General features: G+C 39.1%; 2 protein-coding genes, 1 long non-coding RNA gene and 2 other non-coding genes across 5 annotated transcripts; 3 read left to right on the plus strand and 2 right to left on the minus strand.

Annotated features, from left to right (window-relative positions):
* Window positions 1-5,461: 5,461 nt before the first annotated feature.
* Window positions 5,462-6,497, minus strand: LOC124646287. The gene is made up of 2 exons (XR_006986314.1): window positions 6,408-6,497; window positions 5,462-5,609 (listed from the first exon to the last, which is right to left on the minus strand). It is a non-coding gene; the product is annotated as an uncharacterized LOC124646287 (long non-coding RNA).
* Window positions 6,016-12,054, plus strand: LOC124646285 (beclin 1-associated autophagy-related key regulator). Its single transcript, XM_047186403.1, has 7 exons — window positions 6,016-6,273; window positions 6,838-7,260; window positions 7,850-7,977; window positions 8,248-8,398; window positions 10,411-10,626; window positions 10,944-11,076; window positions 11,400-12,054. Exons 1-7 carry the CDS (start codon window positions 6,095-6,097, stop codon window positions 11,487-11,489), a joined length of 1,320 nt encoding a protein of 439 aa, XP_047042359.1. The 5' UTR covers window positions 6,016-6,094; the 3' UTR covers window positions 11,490-12,054.
* Window positions 9,010-9,082, plus strand: Trnat-ugu. The gene has a single exon. It is a non-coding gene; the product is annotated as a tRNA-Thr (tRNA).
* On the plus strand, window positions 9,706-9,778 carry Trnat-ugu. Its single transcript has one exon. It is a non-coding gene; the product is annotated as a tRNA-Thr (tRNA).
* Window positions 12,055-12,158: 104 nt separating the features above from the next.
* LOC124645692 (golgin subfamily A member 3-like) lies at window positions 12,159-19,212 on the minus strand. Its single transcript, XM_047185542.1, has 16 exons — window positions 18,976-19,212; window positions 18,543-18,668; window positions 18,181-18,255; window positions 17,910-17,993; window positions 17,677-17,817; window positions 17,504-17,584; window positions 17,247-17,348; window positions 16,949-17,014; window positions 16,760-16,870; window positions 15,791-15,878; window positions 15,310-15,428; window positions 14,583-14,734; window positions 14,133-14,270; window positions 13,704-13,983; window positions 13,092-13,226; window positions 12,159-12,631 (listed from the first exon to the last, which is right to left on the minus strand). The coding sequence occupies exons 2-16, from the start codon at window positions 18,648-18,650 to the stop codon at window positions 12,524-12,526; spliced, it is 1,788 nt and encodes a 595-aa protein (XP_047041498.1). The 5' UTR covers window positions 18,651-18,668; window positions 18,976-19,212; the 3' UTR covers window positions 12,159-12,523.
* Between the last annotated feature and the right edge of the window lie 3,542 nt (window positions 19,213-22,754).

The raw sequence follows: 22,754 nt of genomic DNA on the forward strand, positions 1-22,754 counted from the left end.
ATGTTATTATCTTCACAGAAATTGTAACTCAATTCCAGTGCAACAACTTTACAAAAAGTCTGCACCAACTTCGTTCGTTGTAAACTTGGGACAACTAAAACTCAGTTTGTAGTTGTGTCATAAACCTAAGCTAAGTTTAAAGTTGCACGGCTGGCCTGCAAGTTTCCCTCCTCGATAGCGGGAACCTCGTATTATTAGCTCGTAGAAGCTGGATATAGGCTGCTCATATTTTATTGAAGACTCGTGTGGGGGATAAAGACGTTACCATGCGTCAAGAACACATGGCTGTAATGTGCTCATTCAGGAAGCTACTTCCAAACTTCTCTGAGTTATATTGATTTCTGACACTTACGCGAATATTAGACATTTAAATAAAACTACTTTTACGGATTTTATCGCGTTATATTAATATTATTTAATCCCGACGATCTGACGATTTTCTCTGAGTTATTGGTAAGTCTTTTCAACATAATTTTGGCTAAAAGTACCTAAGTACTGGTATTATTCTGCTTTAAATCTGCAATGTTAAAAGCTGCCGGCAAGCGGCCAGCTCGCGGGAAATCAGGCGTGAGCTACCCAGCTTGCTAAATAAATTAGCTGCAGTTTAATTACTGCACTTTATATATTTAAACTAATAAGCGCAAGCAAACTGTTGCTTTCTTCATTAAATTCATGTTGAGATGTTTATTTTCGTATTAATTTGGTACAACTTCATGTTGCTAATTTTCTCAGAATACTTCGTTAATAGGGATGAACTAATTTTAATAGCTCTCTATCGTGATCAGTTCTCATAGCAACGTTAATCCCATCTGTACAAGCGCTCATGGGAAATCAATAGAGTTAAGAGCGAACCCTTCATGAATAAATTAGCAACAATCCTATTCCTTGGTTGCATCACAAGCCCGCTAAACAACGGGTCTAGTGAGCCATGCTAATCTCAGGGACACATAACGCTTAAGACGATATGACATGGAGTAGATAACACTAGGATACTTATTGATAATAGGTGTCAATTTGTGTTAAACTGACGTAATAATCCTTAGTTTTTATGGATATTAAAAGATTTTGTATAGAAGGTAGAACATACATACACTGTAAGCGTTCTGCATGACTAAATCGTATTCTGAAACCTGTGAAAGATGAATACAGGGAGTTTATTCATCCACTGCTGCGTGACAGATAGACAGGGCTTTCCACTACGTAGGTACCTACCTCAGAGCGGGCAGTTCGCAATCCATTTACTTATTAATCTGTGACCTCTAGCGTATTAAGATGCGATGCCCGAGGGAAATCTGCAAGATGTATGAGAACATAGATCTGTCTGTCACTGTGTCTGTGTGTCTGGACAGCGTACTGTCTCGACTAGATTACAGGCGATGCTCTGATTGCGTTAAGAGAGTAACATTGTCACGTGTCTTCGGGATAACGTTGAACAGACTCTCATTATTATGAAGCAGTGTTTCGTATTAAGCGTCTTTTATGTGTCTTATATGTTTTGCCAGGACGATAATGTGCTACAGATCTCTATAAGGTCTTATCTATGGGCCCTCTATGGGCTTTAGCGAAGGGGAAAATTAATCTTAAAATACAATTAATTGTTATTTGAAACTGCAATAAATAAGCGTTACGAAAAGGTAAAGACTTTGCGTTATTTTTTGTTTCCGTTTGCTTCTGCTGCAACCGCAAAACGTTTCAATACGTCTAGTTTCATCGCACGTACCCTGAACCATTCAGGCTGATGGCCGAAGATATGGCCCGTGGGGAAATCACCCGGGCTGGCCGGTACAGCTCCCTGAATAAATTACCAGATACACTTAACGCCAACACCTTCAGTCTTATACTTATTTTCAAGATGATATGCACTTACTCGTCTACTTGATAAAGAACATCAATTTTGAAAAGAATAACAACTTTAACTGGACACAACAATGAATCTAATCAACCGGCATCAACCTCATTCATATCTCCTCAATTTATGATGCAGTATGGGTTAGGAGATTCCATTAAAGTCATAACTAATGCTAGGCTTGCTTGGCCGGCAAAAACCCTGTCTTAGCATATTACTTATAGGAGGCAGGGAGCCAGAGACGCGTCCGGCCGAAATGAATAAATTAGCAGCACGCCATTGTGATGCCTACTGCCGGGGACGCTTTCAGCTCCTGTTCTAAGTTTACGTCGTAATAAGAATAGAACAAATATTCTATTTGATTTTCATACTCAGATGTAGGTATGTATTACTTTATCCACAAAACGTCATGATGTTGAAAAGTTTCGTTATGTGATGTTTTGTTCATCCTTCAAAACCACCAAATTAAAATCAACGAATCGATATGACCCAATTGCACAATTTAACCGCAGTTTCACTGTAATGATAACTTTACTAGCAGAACACATTATTGTGAAAGTTAAGGCAAAGCCACGTTCCCAAAAACAAAGCGTCGCTGTAATGAAATTCATTTATCCCCGACACTTATTTACCAAATTCGTATTTCAACTTCCAGTCTATCCAAGTGCCGCATAAAAGCTCTATTGTGAATTAAAGAGCGGAAAACCAACACTAAAGACTGCGTTAAAATTGAACAGAACAATAAAAGTGGACACGTAGCGTCCGTCACAAATGTTTCTGTTTATGACATCCAAAGAGAAAATACACGAAACTGCGCTCAAGCGCTCGAAACTTTACGAGTGCTCGACTTAGCTCCGTAACGAGCGTTTGTAAGAATAGGACCCCGATGCAATCGAGAGCTTGATATCGAACGTTCTTTACCTGCAGTCCGGCAGAACCTATCGGCATCAAACGAAGTTGAAAATTTACGGGCTGCTTTGAAAAACGAGTGCAATGAGATTTCGGGCTTTACGATATCAAAGAACTTTCAACTTTGATTAGACTTGGCTAAACATTGATTTTTTATGGTTTCGTTAAACCTATGGAACGCTAGTTGTTTCCCCTAGATTCACCTGCGTACCGTGAACACTAGTTCCCGTACCCGGATAAAATGGATGCGTGACATGGGGATAAGTGTAGTGTAGCTTCCTAACAGCGAATGAATTAATCAAATCGTTCCTGTAGTTTCGGAGCCTTAAGCATATAAACAAATAAAAAGTTATTTTCCAGTCCTCGATTTAACTTCACAATCAAACGTTAAAACAGAAATCCTCGGAAGCAAGGAAACGAACTCGTAAATAACGGTTATTATAAGCAAAACCATAACCGCCATTTTGAAGTTGTTAACACCAAAACGAAACAAGATTTCCCGCTTAATGAAAACCACAGACGTCTTCATTCGAAGCAAACAGCGTTCGGAAACCTCGTCCCGCGCCCGAGGGAAATCAGCCCGACGTGCGTTCGGAAACCTTTGTAGCGAGCGGTAATTACACTGACCACGGAAAGGCTGAATGGCATTTTTCTTGTGTCTTATACTTTTAATTAGTGAGTGAGATCCTGTATGGTTTTATGTAAGATCGCAGCTTCTCAGATTTAGGTTAATTCGCGTTTTAAGAAACGTCACAGTGAACAATCGTCATCATTTTCCTCATTTTCTTAGTCATTCTTTCAGGCGCTTGTTTTTAATTATGAAATAATACCATACGCCATTCAGTATTTCAAATGAAGCCATGCCAATTTGCAATCAACAAACAAAATAAAAATTCATGACAGTTAATTGCTTTAGGGTTCTGTGAAAATGCCATAGAAAGAGTGGTGAAAATGTGGGCCATGTAATGTAATGTTACATTCGTTAAGCCGTGATTGCCGGCCTCGGCTAATGGAATTAATAATCCGCCAGGTTATATGCTAAAATAGACGCGTTTGCATCATAGAAAATGCTGTTGGCGCTGGATTTGTTCAAAAATATCAGTTTTAGCTTTTAGATCATGCTCAACATTTCTATAGAAATAATTCAATTTGTACTTTTAAATTGAAATTTTAATCTCTATCCTTATTAAATATTAGCTCCTAGGAAGCTATAGTGTCGGGTTGGCGAGCTAAAAGAAAGTGGCTTTCACATTCACTCCTTAAACGACAGATACGCGCGATAGATAGACTTATAAACGCTGTTGAAGATCGCAGATATAAGGGTTTTATTACCAAAGTAAAAAAAACTTATTGTAGATCTCATTATGATCTCTAGAACTTGAATGCTAGTATCTACTAAACAATAGTAATAAGTCCTTTGTAATAAAACTACGCCAGCCGCGTAGCAACTTCGTAGCACGTCTACGAAACTGCGTAGTCAAACGAACAACATGCATAATTATTATTTCGGGCAAAGTTACCTCTGATAGATAAACATGATAACTAAAGTACGTGATAGAATGTTGCTAACTAGCTTAGCCTAGTTTCCTAGTTTCCGAACTGTAACGACCTACGTAATGGCGGTCGGCGATGGAAAATTTGCCGCCAAAATAAAAACAAAATGGTGGCTCGTTACTTCGGCACACGGTAATCCAATCTGGTTGATTCGCATTGACCCTTTCGTTGAGTCAAGACTGCGCAATTCCACGTGTTTATTTTTCAACGATTTATATGCTTTTACCGTACGATATTTCAGTTTTGCTGAATATGGTATTTACGATAGATTACTACGTAGTAAATTACGTACTTTAGTCTTTACCTATTTTTCAGACTTGTAACTTAATGTAAAATAGGAAATAAAATAATATTTTATCCATTTTTTTTTATTATTTGCCGTTTAACTCGGGGACCGATCCAATCCCTGAGAAAGGTTGTGGGCTGATTTATTCGAAGTTGTTTTATCCCCTCTCATCCTCCCCTATATACACCCGTATATACTCCCCTATATATTCTCGTATGTGCTCCCCTACGAGCTTCTCCTGTGAATTACTTGCTGATGATATCCCCGCTTGTACTCTCTTATGTTATGTTACTACTTCATATGCTTCCTTCATGTACTCCCTTTGTATATTCCCCCTATTTAGATACCTACACATAAACACTCATATTCTCCCTTATGCAATCCCTCTTCATACTCTCTTATGTACTACCTAAATCTATAACCTTATAGTCCCTAAAATAGGGGTAGGTAACATGAGGGAGTACTTAGAAGGGTACACAGGGTGAGTACATCAGGAGAGGGATATAGGGGTAGTACCTAAATATGTAAGGTGAGTACCTGCATAAAGAAGTATATAAACGATAAATAAGGGGAGTACAAAAGGGAATATTTAAACGGAGTATATAACAGACTAGCTTCTGCCAGCGGTTTCACCCGCATCCCGTAGGAACCTCTGCACGAACCCGGATAAAAAGTCCTTCCTTCCTCGATAAATGGGCTATCTAACACTGAAAGAATTTTTCAAATCGGATCAGTAGTTCCTGAGATTAGCGCGTTCAAACAAACAAACAAACTCTTCAGCTTTATAATATTAGTATAGATACAATAAGGGTATTCATAGGGATAGTCCGTTGGTACATAAGGGAGTACATAAATAGAAGAAATAAGTGAGCCAACTACAGCGGATCTAGCCACTGGTATTGTAATTTTCATATCATATTATCATAACATACCTAGAAAGATATTATCATATCTAAAACGCTTTTAATCTTTTACATAACTGATTGTAGATCTTGTTGGGTTAGTAGGACGGCACTGAAACAAAAATATACATATATTTAATAATAAATACAAGAAGGTTAGAACGATCGATGATTTCAAAAACACCGCCAAAGAAATGAAAGTTGTCAGCTCGCCGTTGACGTCATTGTCATTTTTTTCTTGTAATCACCACAGGTTAAAAATGCGCGCAATGCGTAAACTGGAGTGCGTGATTTTTCGATTTTTCTATTAAAGGACGCATTTTCCTACTTTTAGCTAAGAAGAAGGGAAAAGTTGCCCAATTTCAATTTTTTTATAGGAAAAGAAATAGATAAATTTTCAAACAATGGACCTTATTAAACCAAACTCGTTTTCAATAAAAGTCATAGAACGCTAAACGAAACGCAGAACAATAGTTTGATTTTACTCTGTGCCCTCACAGCTGACATTGACAGTTAGATAGGTAAATTGACAAGGTCTTGTATTTCAACATTACAACAATTAATTTACAAATAAATACGTGAAGTGTTGCGGAAGTTATGGCGTTGAGTTTTTTTAATGAAAGTGAGGCACCGCGGGACTTCCGAGTGTCGTCCACAGAGAGTGATGGCCATTACAAGAAATGTCTTCTTTGTTACACCGTGAAAAAGAACTTCTACTGTTCGGATTGCGTCAGGGCGGGCAATTTTGTGCACTCCTCTATGCCTTACGCAGACAGGTACGTTATATTACCTTTATTACTCCGCAGTGTCAATAAACTTCTATATTTATCACAATGAACTATCGGAGCATTGACGTTGAATGATATTTTCGATAGCAAAATAGATGGAGTTTTACGCGTGTTTGACTCACCATATGCGTCGAATTTATACGTAAACAACGCGGAAATCATGTTTACTGTTATTGACTACGTTGAGATAAGCAAGACGTACAATATTTGTGGCAGGAAAGGCTTGAGAACTGTCATTGTTATGGTGACATACATTATTGGATTAGTGTTTACAAACTTACATAACCTTGAATAGTAAATGGTGTCGTAGTTATTACGTTTGTTGGCTCATCTCTGTGACTCAGCATTGAATAAGTTTAGCTTAGCTTTCGTTAGTACTAAACTTTTGCAAGCTCTTTGTATTCTTTTAAGACTTTTTTTATGACAATTTTTTTGTCACATGCATTCATTTAGATTTTTATATCTACAAAACTTTTACTCATATAACTACCTAACAGTCATTTATAAGAATAATTGACAACACTCATTCATTAAAATATAAATAATCAACAGATATGCAGAAAAACAAGCAAAACTACTCCGCATGAAAGTTAACCGCAAACACATACTAGATAGATGTGAAAAATTATTAGCATCCAAACTGAAGAAGGACACATTATTAACAGAAGCTAAACAGTCCCGAGATAATCTAGATCTCCTTAGACTAGCCATTGAGCAAAGACGTAGCAATATTGATGAGAAGCGGAGACAACTTGCGGAACTCCGAAGCCATAATAATGAGTTGATGCTGAAGCTTCCTCGGTATCAGAAACGAGTGACCAGCCTTGGGAAACATGCTCAGATACAGAGGATGGAACTGGAGAACAAAGTCAGCACTTATAATGAACAGGCTGAGTCATTGGCAGCTTTACGTAGGACACGTATACGGCAGCTCACAAAGTATATATTCCCGGTGTATATGACGTATGATACTAGGTAAGTTGGCATGCTAGTTATCATAGCTAGAATGACTACATATTTACATCAATGAATTACTGAAATGGATCATGGACTCCAGTGTTGTAAAAGTTTGCATTCTTTTTTAAAAGTACCATGTCCTTTTAAAAATTTCCACAAAACATCTATAAGGAACTAGAATGCATAATTTAGAGAATTCTATCATTCAGTTCTGTTGCATTTACTTTGCAAAACAAAAGTTATTTTTAATCTTATAATCAATGTTATCTAATTGGGGCACTAATGTTTTAGTGATAAGAATATAAGATATTGTATTATATCCTTACACTGATCATCCATTATAGCATATTTTTGTTTTCATTACCTACTTCTAGCCTTGAAGAAAAAATTACAACATAATTTTATGTTTCATAACAACCATGTTTAGCAGAGCAAAAAGTATAAAAAGTTACACAATGCAAAAACATTATCAATGCAAAATTATACATAAGCTTTTCAACTTCTTCTGTTATCAACATCAACATTTTTCTTACTCCAAAATACTGACCTATGCCATGATATACTACTAGTTGCGGGTCTTCCTACAACGATACTGTGGTGATTCCAGTGAGAGTATAGAGGACATGGAGTTCATAGGCGAGGACACGGAGGAGGAGCCCCCCAAGCGGCCGCAGCTGCACATCGTGGCGCCCTGGATCCACACCGACGGCGACTTCTCGCAGGTGCACGAGTGGCGTGAGTTACCATTACTTTATTATAGACTTGGAAGGAAGATTGACGAGTGTGCCGTGAAGTGCCGTCGGGGGATAGCTGTCCTTAAGTCTTTGATGTTTTTTCGTTTCCAGTTACTAAGTGGGTGGTCCATCAGACTACATTGTGATCGAAATCCATAACTACTTTTGACTTGTAGCATACAATCAATCATTGTTTTGTAGGTATTTTCTAAGGGCTCTAGTTACCTGAAATAAAGTAATAAATGAATACAATATTGTTGTTTCTCGTCAGTGCGTCAAGACGCGGAACTGGCGGGCTGCCTGTCGGGCGCGGGCGTGGGGCGGGCGGCGCGCGTGGTGGCGGCGCTGGCGCTGTGTGCACAGCTGCTGGCGCTGCTCGCCTGGGCGCTCGACGCCAGGCTGCCGCACACCATCTCGCTCAAGTACGTACCTAGCACCAACAGAATTGTTACTGTCCCACAAACAGAAGGGCTAGCGTTAATGACCGCATGCATTCGCGATTTCTTCCTCTTCATTTACTAAGTAAGATTTTTTTTTGAGATCCTGCGTTTTCCATGTGCCACTCATGAATTATAAGACCCTTTTAATTAAGTTATTCTTGAAACTTGCACTATTGTTAAATCCACATGGAAGTCGAACGAACAATATGTACCTGAAAACTGGGATCATTATGAACATTTGACGTAAAACAATGCGATGCATTCAGAATGTTATCGTGATTAATTCATTTCCCGGAAATAGTTAATTTGCTTAGCGTTATTTATTAAATACAGTTTGCTATCAAGTATTATGCTATTATTGCTATTATTTTTGCGAGCTTCCTATTCCTGGTTTTTAGATTTAACAGCAATACAGTTTTAAATTCGTCACTTCAGGTCTTCAGCGCATATAATATAGCGTATTACGAAACCACTCGGGTGAGCCTTAAATTACATCGATCCATTTAATCTAATTAACAACTGAAAAAACACAAACCAGATTTACTTACGTCGAATATTCACAGTAGAAACTAAATAAGGCTTCGCTCACACAAGCCTCCATAGCTCAGGGGTTAGAGCACTGGTCTTGTAAACCAGGGGTCGAGAGTTCAAATCTCTCTGGAGGCATCGTACACTGTATCTTTTTACGGTTTTTGTGAGAGCTGAACATTTTTTTTTTTTTTTTTTTTAAGTTTCCTTTGTCCGAAAGTAGGTTAAGTTTAGAATTGCTTTAAACGTAAATGTTGTCAAAAACATCCATGCGACGTAATAAATAATAATCATTCCATGCGACATTATAAATAGCATTCTCAACATATTTTATGGTAGAAATTTCCACTGAAATGGATTTCTATGAAAACCAGAAATAAGTCTTGATGGGGGTTGGTTCTCCGTTCTAGTCCTTCAGCAACGCATTTGAAGCTTTTGACTGATATTAGGTATTAAATCACGCCATGATCTGGCTGCAAGTCTGTGTTCTAATTCAAATAAAAAACTTTCCATTTTGAATTTAACCTACTGCTCTTTAACCCTGCTAAGGCGGCAAAATAGTTAAAGCAATTGAAGCTATTCCTTCTATAAAGTTCCCTCGACTGGTGCACGAAATCTAAATCAGAATAGACGTTTTACCGTAAAAATAGCTCGAAACAGAGCATGTGCTTTCTACACCCCATAATATAACCCTATTTGGTCTCAGAAACATCGTAAGCGCCAATGGCATAAGATGCTAAATAATGCTGCCACCATCATGAGCCTCCATAGCTCAGGGGTTAGAGCACTGGTCTTGTAAACCAGGGGTCGAGAGTTCAAATCTCTCTGGAGGCATCGGTTCAATATAACTTTTTATTAAAATCTTAGGATTTTTGCTATATAGTTTATGTTATTTATTTTAATACTTTGTTTTATTTTACGTTTTCTCTGTAGACATTGTTGTGAAGTTAAAAGTTTTATCAGTGTTCACTAATGTAGGTACTTAGTCAGTTTAGTGTATCATAATGAGGTCTTCGCCCTATATTGATTGTATTAGCCGATAATGGTTAAAAGACTGAGTAAATATTGCAAACTCTGTTATTGTTTAATTAGGTGTGGGTTTTAAACTAAAGTAATGTTCGACAGCTATATTAATGTTGTAAAGACGCGTTTTGTTATTCTGTAACGCACCTTACGACTGTACTGCTAGATCAGCTTTGCTGAGACGCTTTAGATAATTTAAGAATTTTACGAAGCGAAAAAGATGGTTCATGTCCAAAAGTGGACGAACTAATCTATATTAGTACAAGCCTCTAATTTAGTCAAACCCTAAAACACCAAAATGCTATGTCTCCCCTGTATATAAACTTAACTGCTATCCTCTTCAGCAAAACTACATGGTTAACGAAGTTAGTTCATAAGAAATCCGTGCTAGTGACAGTTTGCCCAAGCTTATAATGACAATCTTCTACGATAATTGTCTTTAGCGAGTACTGCAACTGGCGCGTGTCGGCGAGCGGCGTGGCGTGGCGCGCGCGCCGCCTGAGCGCCGCCGGCGCCGCGCTGTGCGCCCGCGCCGCGCTGCCGCCGCCACACACGCACGCCGCGTCCGCGCCACACGCCACACCCGCGCCACCGCATGCGCTAGCTGCGTTACACACGCTAGTGCGGGCTGCTAATACTGATGACCCTATGCTTGGCAGGTGAGAGATTACTTTGGACCTAGTTTATCACCCTTATCTCTATCTCAATTTAAATTCGTAACCGCTAAACCGTCTTCTTCTTCTTTCATGTCGATGACATGTCATATAATGAATCAATACCTTGCAAGACTAATATGCCGCCACAGCAAGAGCACGAGGGCAACATTGCCATTTCCACAATCTATCTTTTCAGTTCATCCGTTCATGTGCATGCACAAGACACACCCAAAGCTAAAGCTCATCATCTCTATATCATAACTTGACACAACTAAGTGTCCCAACAAACTTATGCATTATCTTAATCCTTTGTTTCCCAGGGTGGAGTCATGGATGAGCAGCTGCGAGGCGGCGGTGCAGTCGGTGTGGGCGGACGCGGTGGCAGCGCTGGGCGACCTGGACGCCGACGACACCGAGCCGCCGGAGCATCTGCACTGGCCCGAGACCATGGAGGTATCTATACTATTTTAAACTTTCCATGTTCTTTGCCAAATGAAATTCAACCTTATAGTGTACGAATAAGATATAAATTCCAATGAGACCGCGTTGACCATGCCAAAACACTATCCGTCGTTTCACAAAAACTTTAAACGTCTGTTGAACGCTTGTCTAAAAAAAATACTGATTATGACGTTGAAATAAGGTCCGTTTCGCATCCACATTTTCTTAGACAAGTGTTCAACAGATGTTTAAGATTTTGTTCTAATGGCTGTAAAATTTCAGCTAATCTAGCTTGTCCCTGTCGCTCGATCTCATTAGTATTTTTTGACTCACAGATAGAGGAGTTGAGTTGCACCCCGCCGACGCCTGCGCCGGCGCCGTCGCTGCTGACGTCATTCGCCTCCATGTGGCGCGTCTTCAAGTGACACGCACACACACACAAACATATACACACACTCACACACACATCGGCGACCCTGGTGGCTGCCACACACACACAAACATACATACACACACACACACACACACACACACATCGGCGTCCCTGGTGGCCGCCTCACACAAATACACACATTTGCTACATAATAAAAACGTAGCTCGGCTGTTGTTCACGTAACGTTCAGCTTACTATAAAAATCCCGTCTAAATAACTCTTAATTGTGATAGAAAGTATTTTCAATTGACACCTTTTATTATGCACTTTAATGCAAAACTTTCAATTATTGTGTTTTTTGCTTCTCGGAATAATAATTGGCTTTTGGCTATAAATTTTACTTGTTTACGATGAAACTCACTGTTTTAAATAAATATGAAGATAATATATTTGTTTGTGGAATGTGCAATAGTAGACACATTGAATTCAAATTCTAGTATTAAGCAGGTTGTGTCAACTGTATTGTTACTCTCATCGAATTATTGACAAATTAATATTTTCTTTTTTATATTTTTGTGCATTATTGACATGAATAAATACAATATAGTTTTATATTACATTGCGTTTTCTTTTTTAGAAGAACCTTTTCTAGTTAATTTATTTTTAATAAACGTTGCGTGATAAATAAAACAACAATAAACAAAACAAAATTGTTATTAATAAATACAACCAGCTATAAATAAGACTAGTAAATAATACTGTTATAACTAAAATTAATAAATGCACTAAAAGTCTTTATAATAAAGCTAATAAATGCCTTAACGTGGCAACACCATCTACACTTTTTTTAAGTTAGCAACTCTTCATTGTCATTCTCTTCCCTTAAACTTCACAATAGCAGCTTAATAGGAACCGAAATGTTGAGATTTCAGAAACACATCGATTCTTACTCCCTTAGGTTTTTCACGACTTCCCAAAAAAGACGTTCTCAATTCGTATATTGGTATTTTTTCTATGTCCACATGTTTGATTCGTGTAAATAGTACTTCAAACACAAGTGACTACATGTTGCGTGCCAGCGTGACGTCACCGGGGGTCACGCCGCGTCCAGCGCCGGTGTCCGTCTTCCAGCGCCTCAGCCAGTTTCCCCACGCGAGCGAGCAGCTCTTCTGCTTCTGTAGGTGACGTGTCACGCTGGAACGATAGGGAAAATAAGTCATAGAAGGCCCTTCTTGTTTTGTTATGTCTATGCTGAGCTTTTAGGGTTTATAAGAAAATATCTACTTAGAACAGATACTCGTTAGTCATTAATAATAGGAAATTTGAAAGCATGAGCCATATCCATATCAAATGGAAAGTTGGTTAAAAAGCTGGACTTTTAATATTGGCAGAAGCCAGGAAACCTAAAACTAGTCTTAACTCCCATGTTACTAGGTGTACTACCGTGTGAATCTCTGATACTCATCCAGGTAGACTAACCTCGAAGTACCCAAAATCGCAGAAATAGGTGACGTTGCAGAGCAACCTTTGAAATTAAGTATCTATATATGGGCTATACCTAATTGAAAATTAGAATGACTGAACGTTAAAACGTGATTGTTCAGCCACTATCAATATATGAATAATAGATGTAAATAATGAAATTGAAACTGACGGGTCGGTCTCGTTCGATGCGTAGCGGCCGCGTCTCATGGTTGCGGCAGAAGGTGGCGGGCGCGGCGGCGTCGCTGCCCGCGTCGCGCCGCGTCGGCTCCTGCACGCCCATGTCGCACACCCACGACGGACAACGCTGCGACACCGTCACAATATATTACAATATTCATTTCAAATATTATGAGACCATTTCTGATGCCAGTAAGTCTGACACCAGTCTAAACAAGGAGTATTGGGTTGCACGGGTTACTGGGTCGAGGAGGTCACATAGGCAGTCACTCCTTGTAAAACACTGGTGAGACTGGAAGCCAACCCCAACGTAGTTGGGAAAAGGCTCAGGAGACGATGATGAGGTCATTTCTGCAAGCTTCTCCCATCCCATGTTAACGATTTCTATCGTAGGAGTTTGATAGGAACTCCACATTGATCGATAAGCCTATTGTAATGACTTGATTTTGTGGCTTTCGAATATAAACGACAGGTTTTCTCGGTCATGAACTTACTTGTGAACATTACGATGAACAAAACCAGTCCTTCATCCTATATCTATTACGCCATGCCTAATTACACCATCCATATAAAGTACCTAACCATTGTGTATCAAGTGACGTACCTTGCTAGCACAGAACCTCTTCTTGAGGAGTCGTATGGGCGCGGCGCTGGTGGAGCACCCTGGCATCTCGCTATTTCTGGGCAGTCGCAGCAGCTGCAGCCTCACGCCCGCCTTCGACCCTGAGCAGCAGCTGTGCTCGTCTCTGCTGGACAGGCACTTGGAGCAGCTGGCCGCGTTTTCACTCTCACTCGTGGGCTGCGTGTCGCTCTGTCTTTCCTCTAGACGTCGCTGTAGTGCCTTTATGATGCAGTCTTTCTGTTTGATGACGTTCTCTTGTTCTCTGTAAGGAAAGGCAAGATGATTTATTAAGTGTTAAAGTTGAACTTCTGGACGGAAACATGGTCTTGTCGGAAGCTACAGCTAGCAATTTGAGCACGTCGACAGCGTTTGAAAAACATGACTGATGTTTTTAAGGTGGGGGTTGTGTACCTGTGCTTGTCTCGCAGCTGTCGTATCCAGTGCCGCACGGCGCAGACGGCGTGTCGTGCCTCGCCGCAGAGCGCCGTGCCGCGCGCGTGCGCCGCCTCCAGGTGCTCGCGCAGCTCCGTTACCGCGCCCGCCTTCTGTCTGCACACACACAATTGCATGTCAACATCGGACTTGGACAAAAGTTGGCGAAATTCGCAATAATAAAACTCAAAAGGTTTACCGTCTATACAATGACAATTAAGTTGCACAGCTCCTGGGCCTTATGCAGAAGAACAGAGAAGATGTAGAATTTCAAATGAATGATGAGAAAGAGGGACATGAAAAGTGGGACTTAGAGGGGAGGAACGAGCTATCAACGAATCATGTCTCTTAGCACGTGCTCAAAGCATTCTTATCCCCCAACCATTCTACATGTCCAGAATAATAAACAGTAGGTATAGGTCCTCTTACCGGTAGCAGGCGTCGATGTGCGCGCAGTTGTCCCTGACGGCGGCGAGCTCTGCGTCGGCGGCGCGCGCGCGGCGCTGCGCGTCGTCCAGCTGCGCGCGCCACAGCGACACCTGCGCCGTCAGGTACGACACCTCGCTGCGCATCTTGCAGTTCTGACCAACACTCAACAGTTACAATAGAATATTCTTTATTGTACACCAATAACAAATAAGAAGCAGACGAGTACAATAGGCAGTCTTATCACTAAAAGCGTCGAAACATCTCATCCAGACAACCTTTGGATGGAATCGACTACGACTTCAACTTCTTATGTAGTCCCCAATTATGTACTTCCTTATGTTCTCCCGTTATATACTTCCTTATGTACTGCCCTTATATACTTCGTTATGTATTCCCCTTGTATATTTCGTTATGTACTCCGCTTATGTACTTCCTTATGTACTCCCCTTATATACTTCGTTATGTACTCCCCTTATATACTTCGTTATGTACTTTCCTTATGTACTTTCTTATGTACTCCCCTTATATACTTCGTTATGTACTCCCCTCATGTACACCCGTTATGTTCATCCTCATGTACCCCTTTTATGTATATCCTTATGTACTTACCTTATAAACTTCCGTAGTAACTTTGACTTTAGTCAATAAACCAATCAGTAGCGATGTTCCTAACAGTGTAACTTAAACTCTTTAACTGTTTGGGGAGTCTGACTAATATGTATCCTACCTCCTTGATGACCAGATCTGCTTTCTTCAACTCCGTCTCCAGCTCCTGGATCTTGTTGGCTAGCGACTCGTTCGTCTGCTGCAGTTCCGACATCTCGGCCGTCTTGTCGTCCAGTAACTCTACAACGTTATAATTCACCATTACTTACGCATACCTGGTCTTGGTATCAGGTCAAAACAGAAAAAAGTAAAAGTAGATAGAGGTTATCTAATTGCTGCAGCGTGTACATGTAAGAATACGAGTGGACACGTAACAATTTATTTTTGCTGACGAGTTTGTTCCACCATCTCTTCTTCCCAGCAAAAACAAAGAAAGAAGTGGTGAAGGGCAGGCGTTTTGGGCGTTGTCTTTTGTAAAATTTACCTTTAAAAGGTGCTATGCTTCAACCTACTTTAAATGACTTATGTCCTAATACCTTTTTTTAGAACATAGCGACCCGAGGCTGTTCCTAGTCTTCGAAGCCTAGACCTGATGCTCTTACCTTGCATGTGTCGTATTTGCGTGGCCTTGGCTTCACAGGTGTTGGAGTTCTCCTGCGCTCGCATCAGCTCCTCTTTGATTTGCGACAACTGGAATTTGAAACCATTTCTATGTAGCTTTGCTCTTCAAGAATTATGAAAAAGACATGTCCTGTGCCGATGTGTTTTCGGCGTTCTATATTAGCAATACTTTATGAGAAGTTATGTGCAATAAACCTGTTCAGTCAGTTTTTTTCAGCCATTAAATGTATAATACATACATAGCTGGGCATTAACTCGTTAATCCGTTAATCGTTAATTAACGAAGTTAACATTTTGATTAGCAGATTAACTTTTAAGTTAACATTAAAAAATGTTAACGGACATGTTAACTTTCGTTAATTATGCAGAAGTCCGTTACTCGTTAATCCAATGCCTACTATTTACCGCACGGCTCCGCAGGAGGAGGCGCGAAAAACAGGTTCAGACAAGTTCCGGGCGATCAGCAGGGTTTTGTCTCCCTTTTTGAAGAACAGGACGACAACACGTCTGTTTTCCACGGGTAAAGACATTTTAACACCAAAACGAGCCTCGCTTTCAGACGAGAACTTCAACATGTTAATGTTTATGAAGGGGAATATGCACCTTATGTCCGACGATTAAATTACACACTTATTTGAAGTATACAAGTATTTTGTTTGGTTCCTAACCTGTTAACTTCCAGAACCTAAACTAACCTACAGGTTTTATAAGTTCACTAATGCAATGATATAAAAATGTAATTTTACACATAGTTAACGGATTAACGATTAACTTTAACTTGCGTTCATTCTTCCGAAATGTAACGCTTTAACGTTTAACGAAGCTAACTTTTTTTTTAGCGGATTAACGATTAACGAAGTTAACTATTTTATTAAAGGTGCCCAGCTATGAATACATATCATTTTGGGGGAATTAGGACCTGACTGTTTTAAATTCTCTTATACACTTACTTCTATATTCCTGGCTTCAATGTCCGCTTTATACTTCATGTCGTTACACTTCCTGCTGGTGAGAGCACACTCTACCTCACACAATTTCTCTTTACATTCGCCTAGTTTCACCTGACAGACGATAAGAAAATTATTAAATCTTTACTATTTTAAATACGTGGAAAAAAATATATTTCCTAAAAAACTTACTCGTAGAGCCTCATTTTCTTCCTTTAATTTCTTATTTTCTTCATTCAAGCCACATGTGCAACCCATCTGCAGGTTGTGATAAAGAAAAAAATATATAATCAAATTAAAACAAACAAATAATTATCTCTTTCTGCTTGATAAATCCAGTCAGGGGAACTTGCGTTATTTCAAGATTCGATTAAAGGCATGCTTTCTCATCCACCATAGCTACCTAGCGTTTACCTTGATCAATCGACCCCTGAGTCCAAAGCCGCACACGCACGTCTAATATAAGTCACACACACACAGTTACACGTACAGCAAGTAACTCCTGCAGACGCAGAAGCTGTTCCCTGACGTCATGCAGATCCTCGTGTACCGCCGGCGGCGTCAGCGACTCCTCACTCCGCTCCCACATACCCTGGCACCAAATAACCAGAACACATTGGAAATATACACTTTATTTCAACACACATAGAGTTCAAAATAACAAAACAAAGTTCTTGTTTGTCTGCATGCTTGTTAGTGTTGCCATTATAATTTCAGTGTTAGTCGATTTCTGGCATGCAAATATACCGAGTCGTTGTTGGTTGATGAAGAACTGTTTAGGAAGTTTGATATTTCCATTTTGAGGCCGTCGACTTCCAGTGCTATGTCCTGCAAAGATACACCAATTGAATGATATGATATTGAACTTTACCACATAAGAAATAAGACTCTTAATGCCACTTGCCAGCAGTTTTACGTACCTGACACCTATCAAGTGACCATTTCTGAGTATTGATGACGTTTTGCAGTCGTCCGATGTGGTCTGCTTTCTGTTTATCCATCAGACGAACGTCTAGGTACGAACTGCGGAGCATTTCTATTAAATTCTCTTGTTTTGCCGTCTGAAAATGATTGGGATTAAAGTATTTAAACATGAGGAGGTAGAAAATAGGTTTAGGCATGTGATCTTACTAGAAGTATGATAAATGCTTACCTCATAAAAACACTCTCGATAAAGGTCTTCTATGACGCTCAGATTATTCTCCAAAGTATGCACTATATCCCTCTGATCTCCCAGCTAAAATGATTCCAAACACACCGTAAACGCGGAGAAACAATAATAAACCAGTTTTAGGATTTAATATTATGAAAGTTAGTTTAATTGAAAAATGTTACTTAAAATGATTTTAATTTGAGACTAGAAGAATGTTACATTTTGCTTTAAATAAAATTTTCGGGTAGGTATCTACGGGGTAGGTACTTACCGGCCGGTCAGTGAAGCAAGAAACGTCAGTCTTCTCAACTTTGCTGCAATCTATGGATTTTCGTAGAGCTGAGTACTGCAAAGGTTGTCATAACTTTTTATAAAATTCTTATAGACTGTCTCCAAAAATGCGATACTAGAGTCTACAACCTTATTCTACAAAACTTATCACGGCCTGTACTAGAGCAGTACAGATGGTGCAACCAAACAGGGTGCAAAATATCATAGGCGGACGCCAAAATCAAAGATCGAATATTAACAAAGCTTCTGTTTGTATGCATTTGTGGTTTGACTTGTGTAAATTTTACATCTCACACCACCTTAAAAGCGTGGTTCTGAGTCTAGTATATCACGCGTGCCTACCTCCTTAGTCTTCTTTTCTAGTTCTCTCTTGAGCTCGTTGGCGCGCTCGTTGAGCGTGGCGATGCGCTCCTCGGCCACGGCCAGGCTGTCTGCCTGCACGCCTATCATGTCTTCTTTGTTTTGTAGCTATAAGGGTGGGTGTTCTTTATGATCATGGACTTTTCTCTGATAGTCTGTCACTACATCTCTAGCTACATACGTGAACATGCAAAGAAAGAGGCCTTGATGACCTCTAATAAAATATTTCATATTCTTTTAAACACAGTAAGTATATGCTAAAGAGGCCTTTCGATTGCTCATAGTATGTTATAGAAGATCTTATCATAGTACTTAGTTCTACTAATAGAAGTCTTTCTATAACAATTAGGTAAGTTTTTTTTCGGCCCTACGAATATACTTAGTTGGAAAGAATGAAGCTACATATGTGACTTACAATCTGCTGCGTAGCCAACAGTTTGTTTTGATAGTAGGTGGCGCGTGCGTTTGCGTCGCTCGTCGCGCTGTCCGCTAGGCTGCAGGTGGCGCCACTGTCCTGCACAAACACATACTAGTAATGAGACACATACGAAAAGACTATTCTCATCATGATGCTGCCTTAAGGGTAATTCTTTTAACAGGCATTCAAGCTTCTACATCTTGAATTGCGGAGAACATGTCCTGATCTATTGCGATCCTACATAATTGAACATTAAACAAACGAAAAATATCAGGTAAAACAAACACTATGTCATAAAGAAAATATTCTTATACCCATTTCTCAACTCATTCCATTTCGATCCTTCTACAGCGTGATCCAGTTCTCCAAACATTATTTTCTATTCTATCGGTCTATAAGCTATAAGCAATCATGCTCACACTTCATAAAGGCTTGTATACCCACAAGGTGCTGACAGCAGGTGGCCCATTCTCACTACATGATCTCAAACATGTGTTTGTTGGACCTACTACCTAAAGAGTACCTATTTATTTACATCAGCCCAGAGAGGCGATGAAGTGTGAAGGGCCCTCGAGGTGTAAACCTGTCTGATATAAGATTTATTTTCAGTTTAAGAATAGTTCGAACAACAAATGAAAACTGAAAGATCCCCATCATGAAGAAGCCTCACCAAGAGCAATCGTCGACCGATCCTAGGTCCTAAGGCAGTATCAAATCCCTCCTGTGCAAAAATGAAAATCTATTGCAAGTGGTAATTAGGTAGATAACTACTTCGCAATAACAGATCTTTTAAACATAAAACCCTTAAAAAATTGAGCTTTATGGCCAATATAGGTTTATCCCAATTAACAAACACGGAGTCTTTATGACGAAGTGTATATCCTATTTATAACTTTGAACTTATCCTGTTCAAGGTTTTCTCAAGAGGAATTTAATAAACTAACAATTGAAGTCTTCATTGGATTGATGGGTCTTCATCATCTAATCTGCATTTGGCTATAAAAATTATATGAGCCATCAAGATAAAACCAAACCGGCAAAACACACGAAGGTATCTGGTTAAGGAAATCGTTAACTGCACGAGTAAAGGGCGCGGCAGTTAGAAGCCAAATATTCCTAATTGAGGTTGCGATAAAATTGATCAAAGGTAAGAAGTGCTCGTAGGAATTGGGTTTATACACAAAGTTACGACTGAAATGGCACGTGAAGCGGTGCGCTGGCGCCGGACACGTCTGTCAATTGGGGACAGGAGTTCTTAAACTTATGCTCACTAGATACAAGATACTTTATTTGTAAAAAACATGGGTGTACATATAGTTTTGTTATGCAAGTTGTTATACAAGAAAATAAAGTTACCATTCATGTTTGGCCTCTTAGGCGTACAAATATTCAAAAAAATAAAATTTAAAATAAGGAACATTCTTAAAATTTTACTTACAATTAGGTTAAAAATATAATAAATAAGCTACTAGCAAAATTTAAAATAAAGAACATTCTTGAAATTTTACTTAAAATTAGGTTAAAAATATAATAAATAATCTACTAGCAAAACAGTCTTGAAACTCACTCCTGTTACAATAACCCAAAAATAAGTTACAGTTGATAATAGTGCTAACATGGATTTTGATAATTGCTAGGTCTTGTCGAAGATTACGGCGCTTAGACAGTGGACCTCAACGTAGTTGCGAAAAAAACATTCAAAAAGTTGATGTCTTGCACTTTGAGAATCCGCGGTTAATTAATATTGATCAATGTATGGATACGGGATTAATGCGTGTTTCCTTTTCTTACTGAATGGCTAATGAATATAATACATAAGCATACGATAGAACTCTTTTACAACTGAATATTCAATCCACAAAGATCAAAAACAATGTTACAATGTTTTCAAGTAAAAGCCATTAAACTCTCAAGCTCATCATAACATGAAAGAAATTAAATTGAAGAGCTGTTGACCAAAATATCTCAATTGATACGTACCTATTAATAAAAAGATCAAAGAAACTTGCGCGCTACAATGTCGCTACCTTATAAAACTTGAAGAAAGTAAATAAATTGATGAATTCGTTTAAATTAATTTAGAATACTTACCTTTTACTTTAAAATTTTAAAATACATCTTTTGGTTTAACAGATATTTTCCAAAACATCTAAAATTAGTTAGAATCATCGACCAGAAAACAAACAGACAAAACGACCAAACCAATATTGAACAACAGCCGGAATCACAACAAACCATAACTGTAAGTACCACACAAACACAACACTGGCACTTACTTTGGTCACATCACTAGCGTCCGAATCCCCGCACATCAAGAGTCCATTGAACATCATGATCGACACTGGCACATCACTATGTTATCGACAACGTAGTGACGTGCGCGAGCGCAGCCGGCCGCGCGCGAATGGATGCGCGCGACGGTGCACGCAACTATAATTAGATCGTCGTAAATAGTCATTTTTGAAGGGACGCTGGCCCACTTGTGTTCTTTATTCTCTTAGCGGGTGTTAGGGTGACTTTGTTTGTGTAAACAAATATTATTCATCCGAGGGCCAGATTTAACGGAATCCTTAAATATTGTATCATTTCTGGTCATCATCATCCCTTTATCAATCTAATTGCAACTGAAACTACTTATAAACCGTTGTAATGACTCCAGATCCAAAAGTAAAAGTAGTAAGTCGACAAACGAGCCAGGGTGCCGGTTTTTCTCCATAAGACCCACTCCTTAGAAAACTCAAAAGTCAAAATACAAGCTGTTGATTTGCATCCGTGCCATATTCAAGGAGGTAATTATGCTAATGATTCTCGACCCAAATCAATAAAAAAATTGGTACGTAATTTTTTTTCTTTAATTTTTTTTCGGAATTCCGTAAATGTCATCTAGCCTTATTTAAACTTGGCGCGTGTGTTAATGGCCTTAAAACCGTGCTGCGCCCTCACACAAACGCAAACACAAAGCATACGCAACGATCACTCATAAATTTCATTCATAAAATTGGATTACTTCGGAAATACCACGACTTTACAATGACAAAAAAAGCAGTGCATATTAGTTATTTCCCATCTACTGTAATTCCAATCGATTATTTACGTATTGTATGTCCTCCTCCTGAACTATGGCACAAATGCAAATCAACACCTTGTATAATACAAGAAATTAGCACCCAAAGAGATTGACACAAAAACAACACCCTATGTATGTGCAGGTAGTTCATTAGTTAAAAACCGCGACGCATGTTGTGTTTCGGTTTCCGCTGGCGACGTCCGGCCGTTTCGTCACAACACCAGATAAACATAGACAACATAATGTGTCAAATTGGGATTTCTACACCACATTCGAGATTCCGAAATTCCGTCGGCATTTTGTATTTCAGAATGATACAAATTAAAACAATTTTGTAGTTTACCAAATTTCTTCCTACTCCTACGTAACAGTGAACTTTCAGAATGTATATAGAGGTAGGTTCAGATGAATACATGTATGCAGTCGCGTATAAAACGATTGATATCTAACACCCACAGCCTAGAACATATTGTGGGATATTTAAATACTTATTTCTATCTTCAACCGTTACCACTATTTAACTTGAAAAATTGCACCCGAAAGGTGTAGAACTTCTGCCTTCCTTGCAGTTAGATATTGATTTATTTGAACCAAGTAATTTTATTGCTGAAATACATACTTTCATGACCTTGCGGCTACATTGATTCCCTGAGGATTTCTTTTTCGACCTAAAACAAATTATTTCACATTTAACTATAATCATTGAGTT

The sequence above is a fragment of the Helicoverpa zea genome, chromosome 3, assembly GCF_022581195.2.
Source record: "Helicoverpa zea isolate HzStark_Cry1AcR chromosome 3, ilHelZeax1.1, whole genome shotgun sequence".
Lineage (NCBI taxonomy): Eukaryota > Metazoa > Arthropoda > Insecta > Lepidoptera > Noctuidae > Helicoverpa > Helicoverpa zea.

Coding starts and splice junctions, on each gene's coding strand:
- LOC124646285 (XM_047186403.1), top strand. CDS start 6,095: ATGGCGTTGAGTTTTTTTAATGAAAGTGAGGCACCGCGGGACTTCCGA. Junction 8,399..10,410: donor CCGCACACCATCTCGCTCAA/GTACGTACCTAG, acceptor AATTGTCTTTAG/CGAGTACTGCAACTGGCGCG. Junction 11,077..11,399: donor ACTGGCCCGAGACCATGGAG/GTATCTATACTA, acceptor TTTGACTCACAG/ATAGAGGAGTTGAGTTGCAC.
- LOC124645692 (XM_047185542.1), bottom strand. CDS start 18,650: ATGATAGGCGTGCAGGCAGACAGCCTGGCCGTGGCCGAGGAGCGCATC. Junction 15,879..16,759: donor TTGAAGCCAGGAATATAGAA/GTAAGTGTATAA, acceptor TTCAAATTCCAG/TTGTCGCAAATCAAAGAGGA. Junction 15,429..15,790: donor GCAAATACGACACATGCAAG/GTAAGAGCATCA, acceptor ATAACGTTGTAG/AGTTACTGGACGACAAGACG.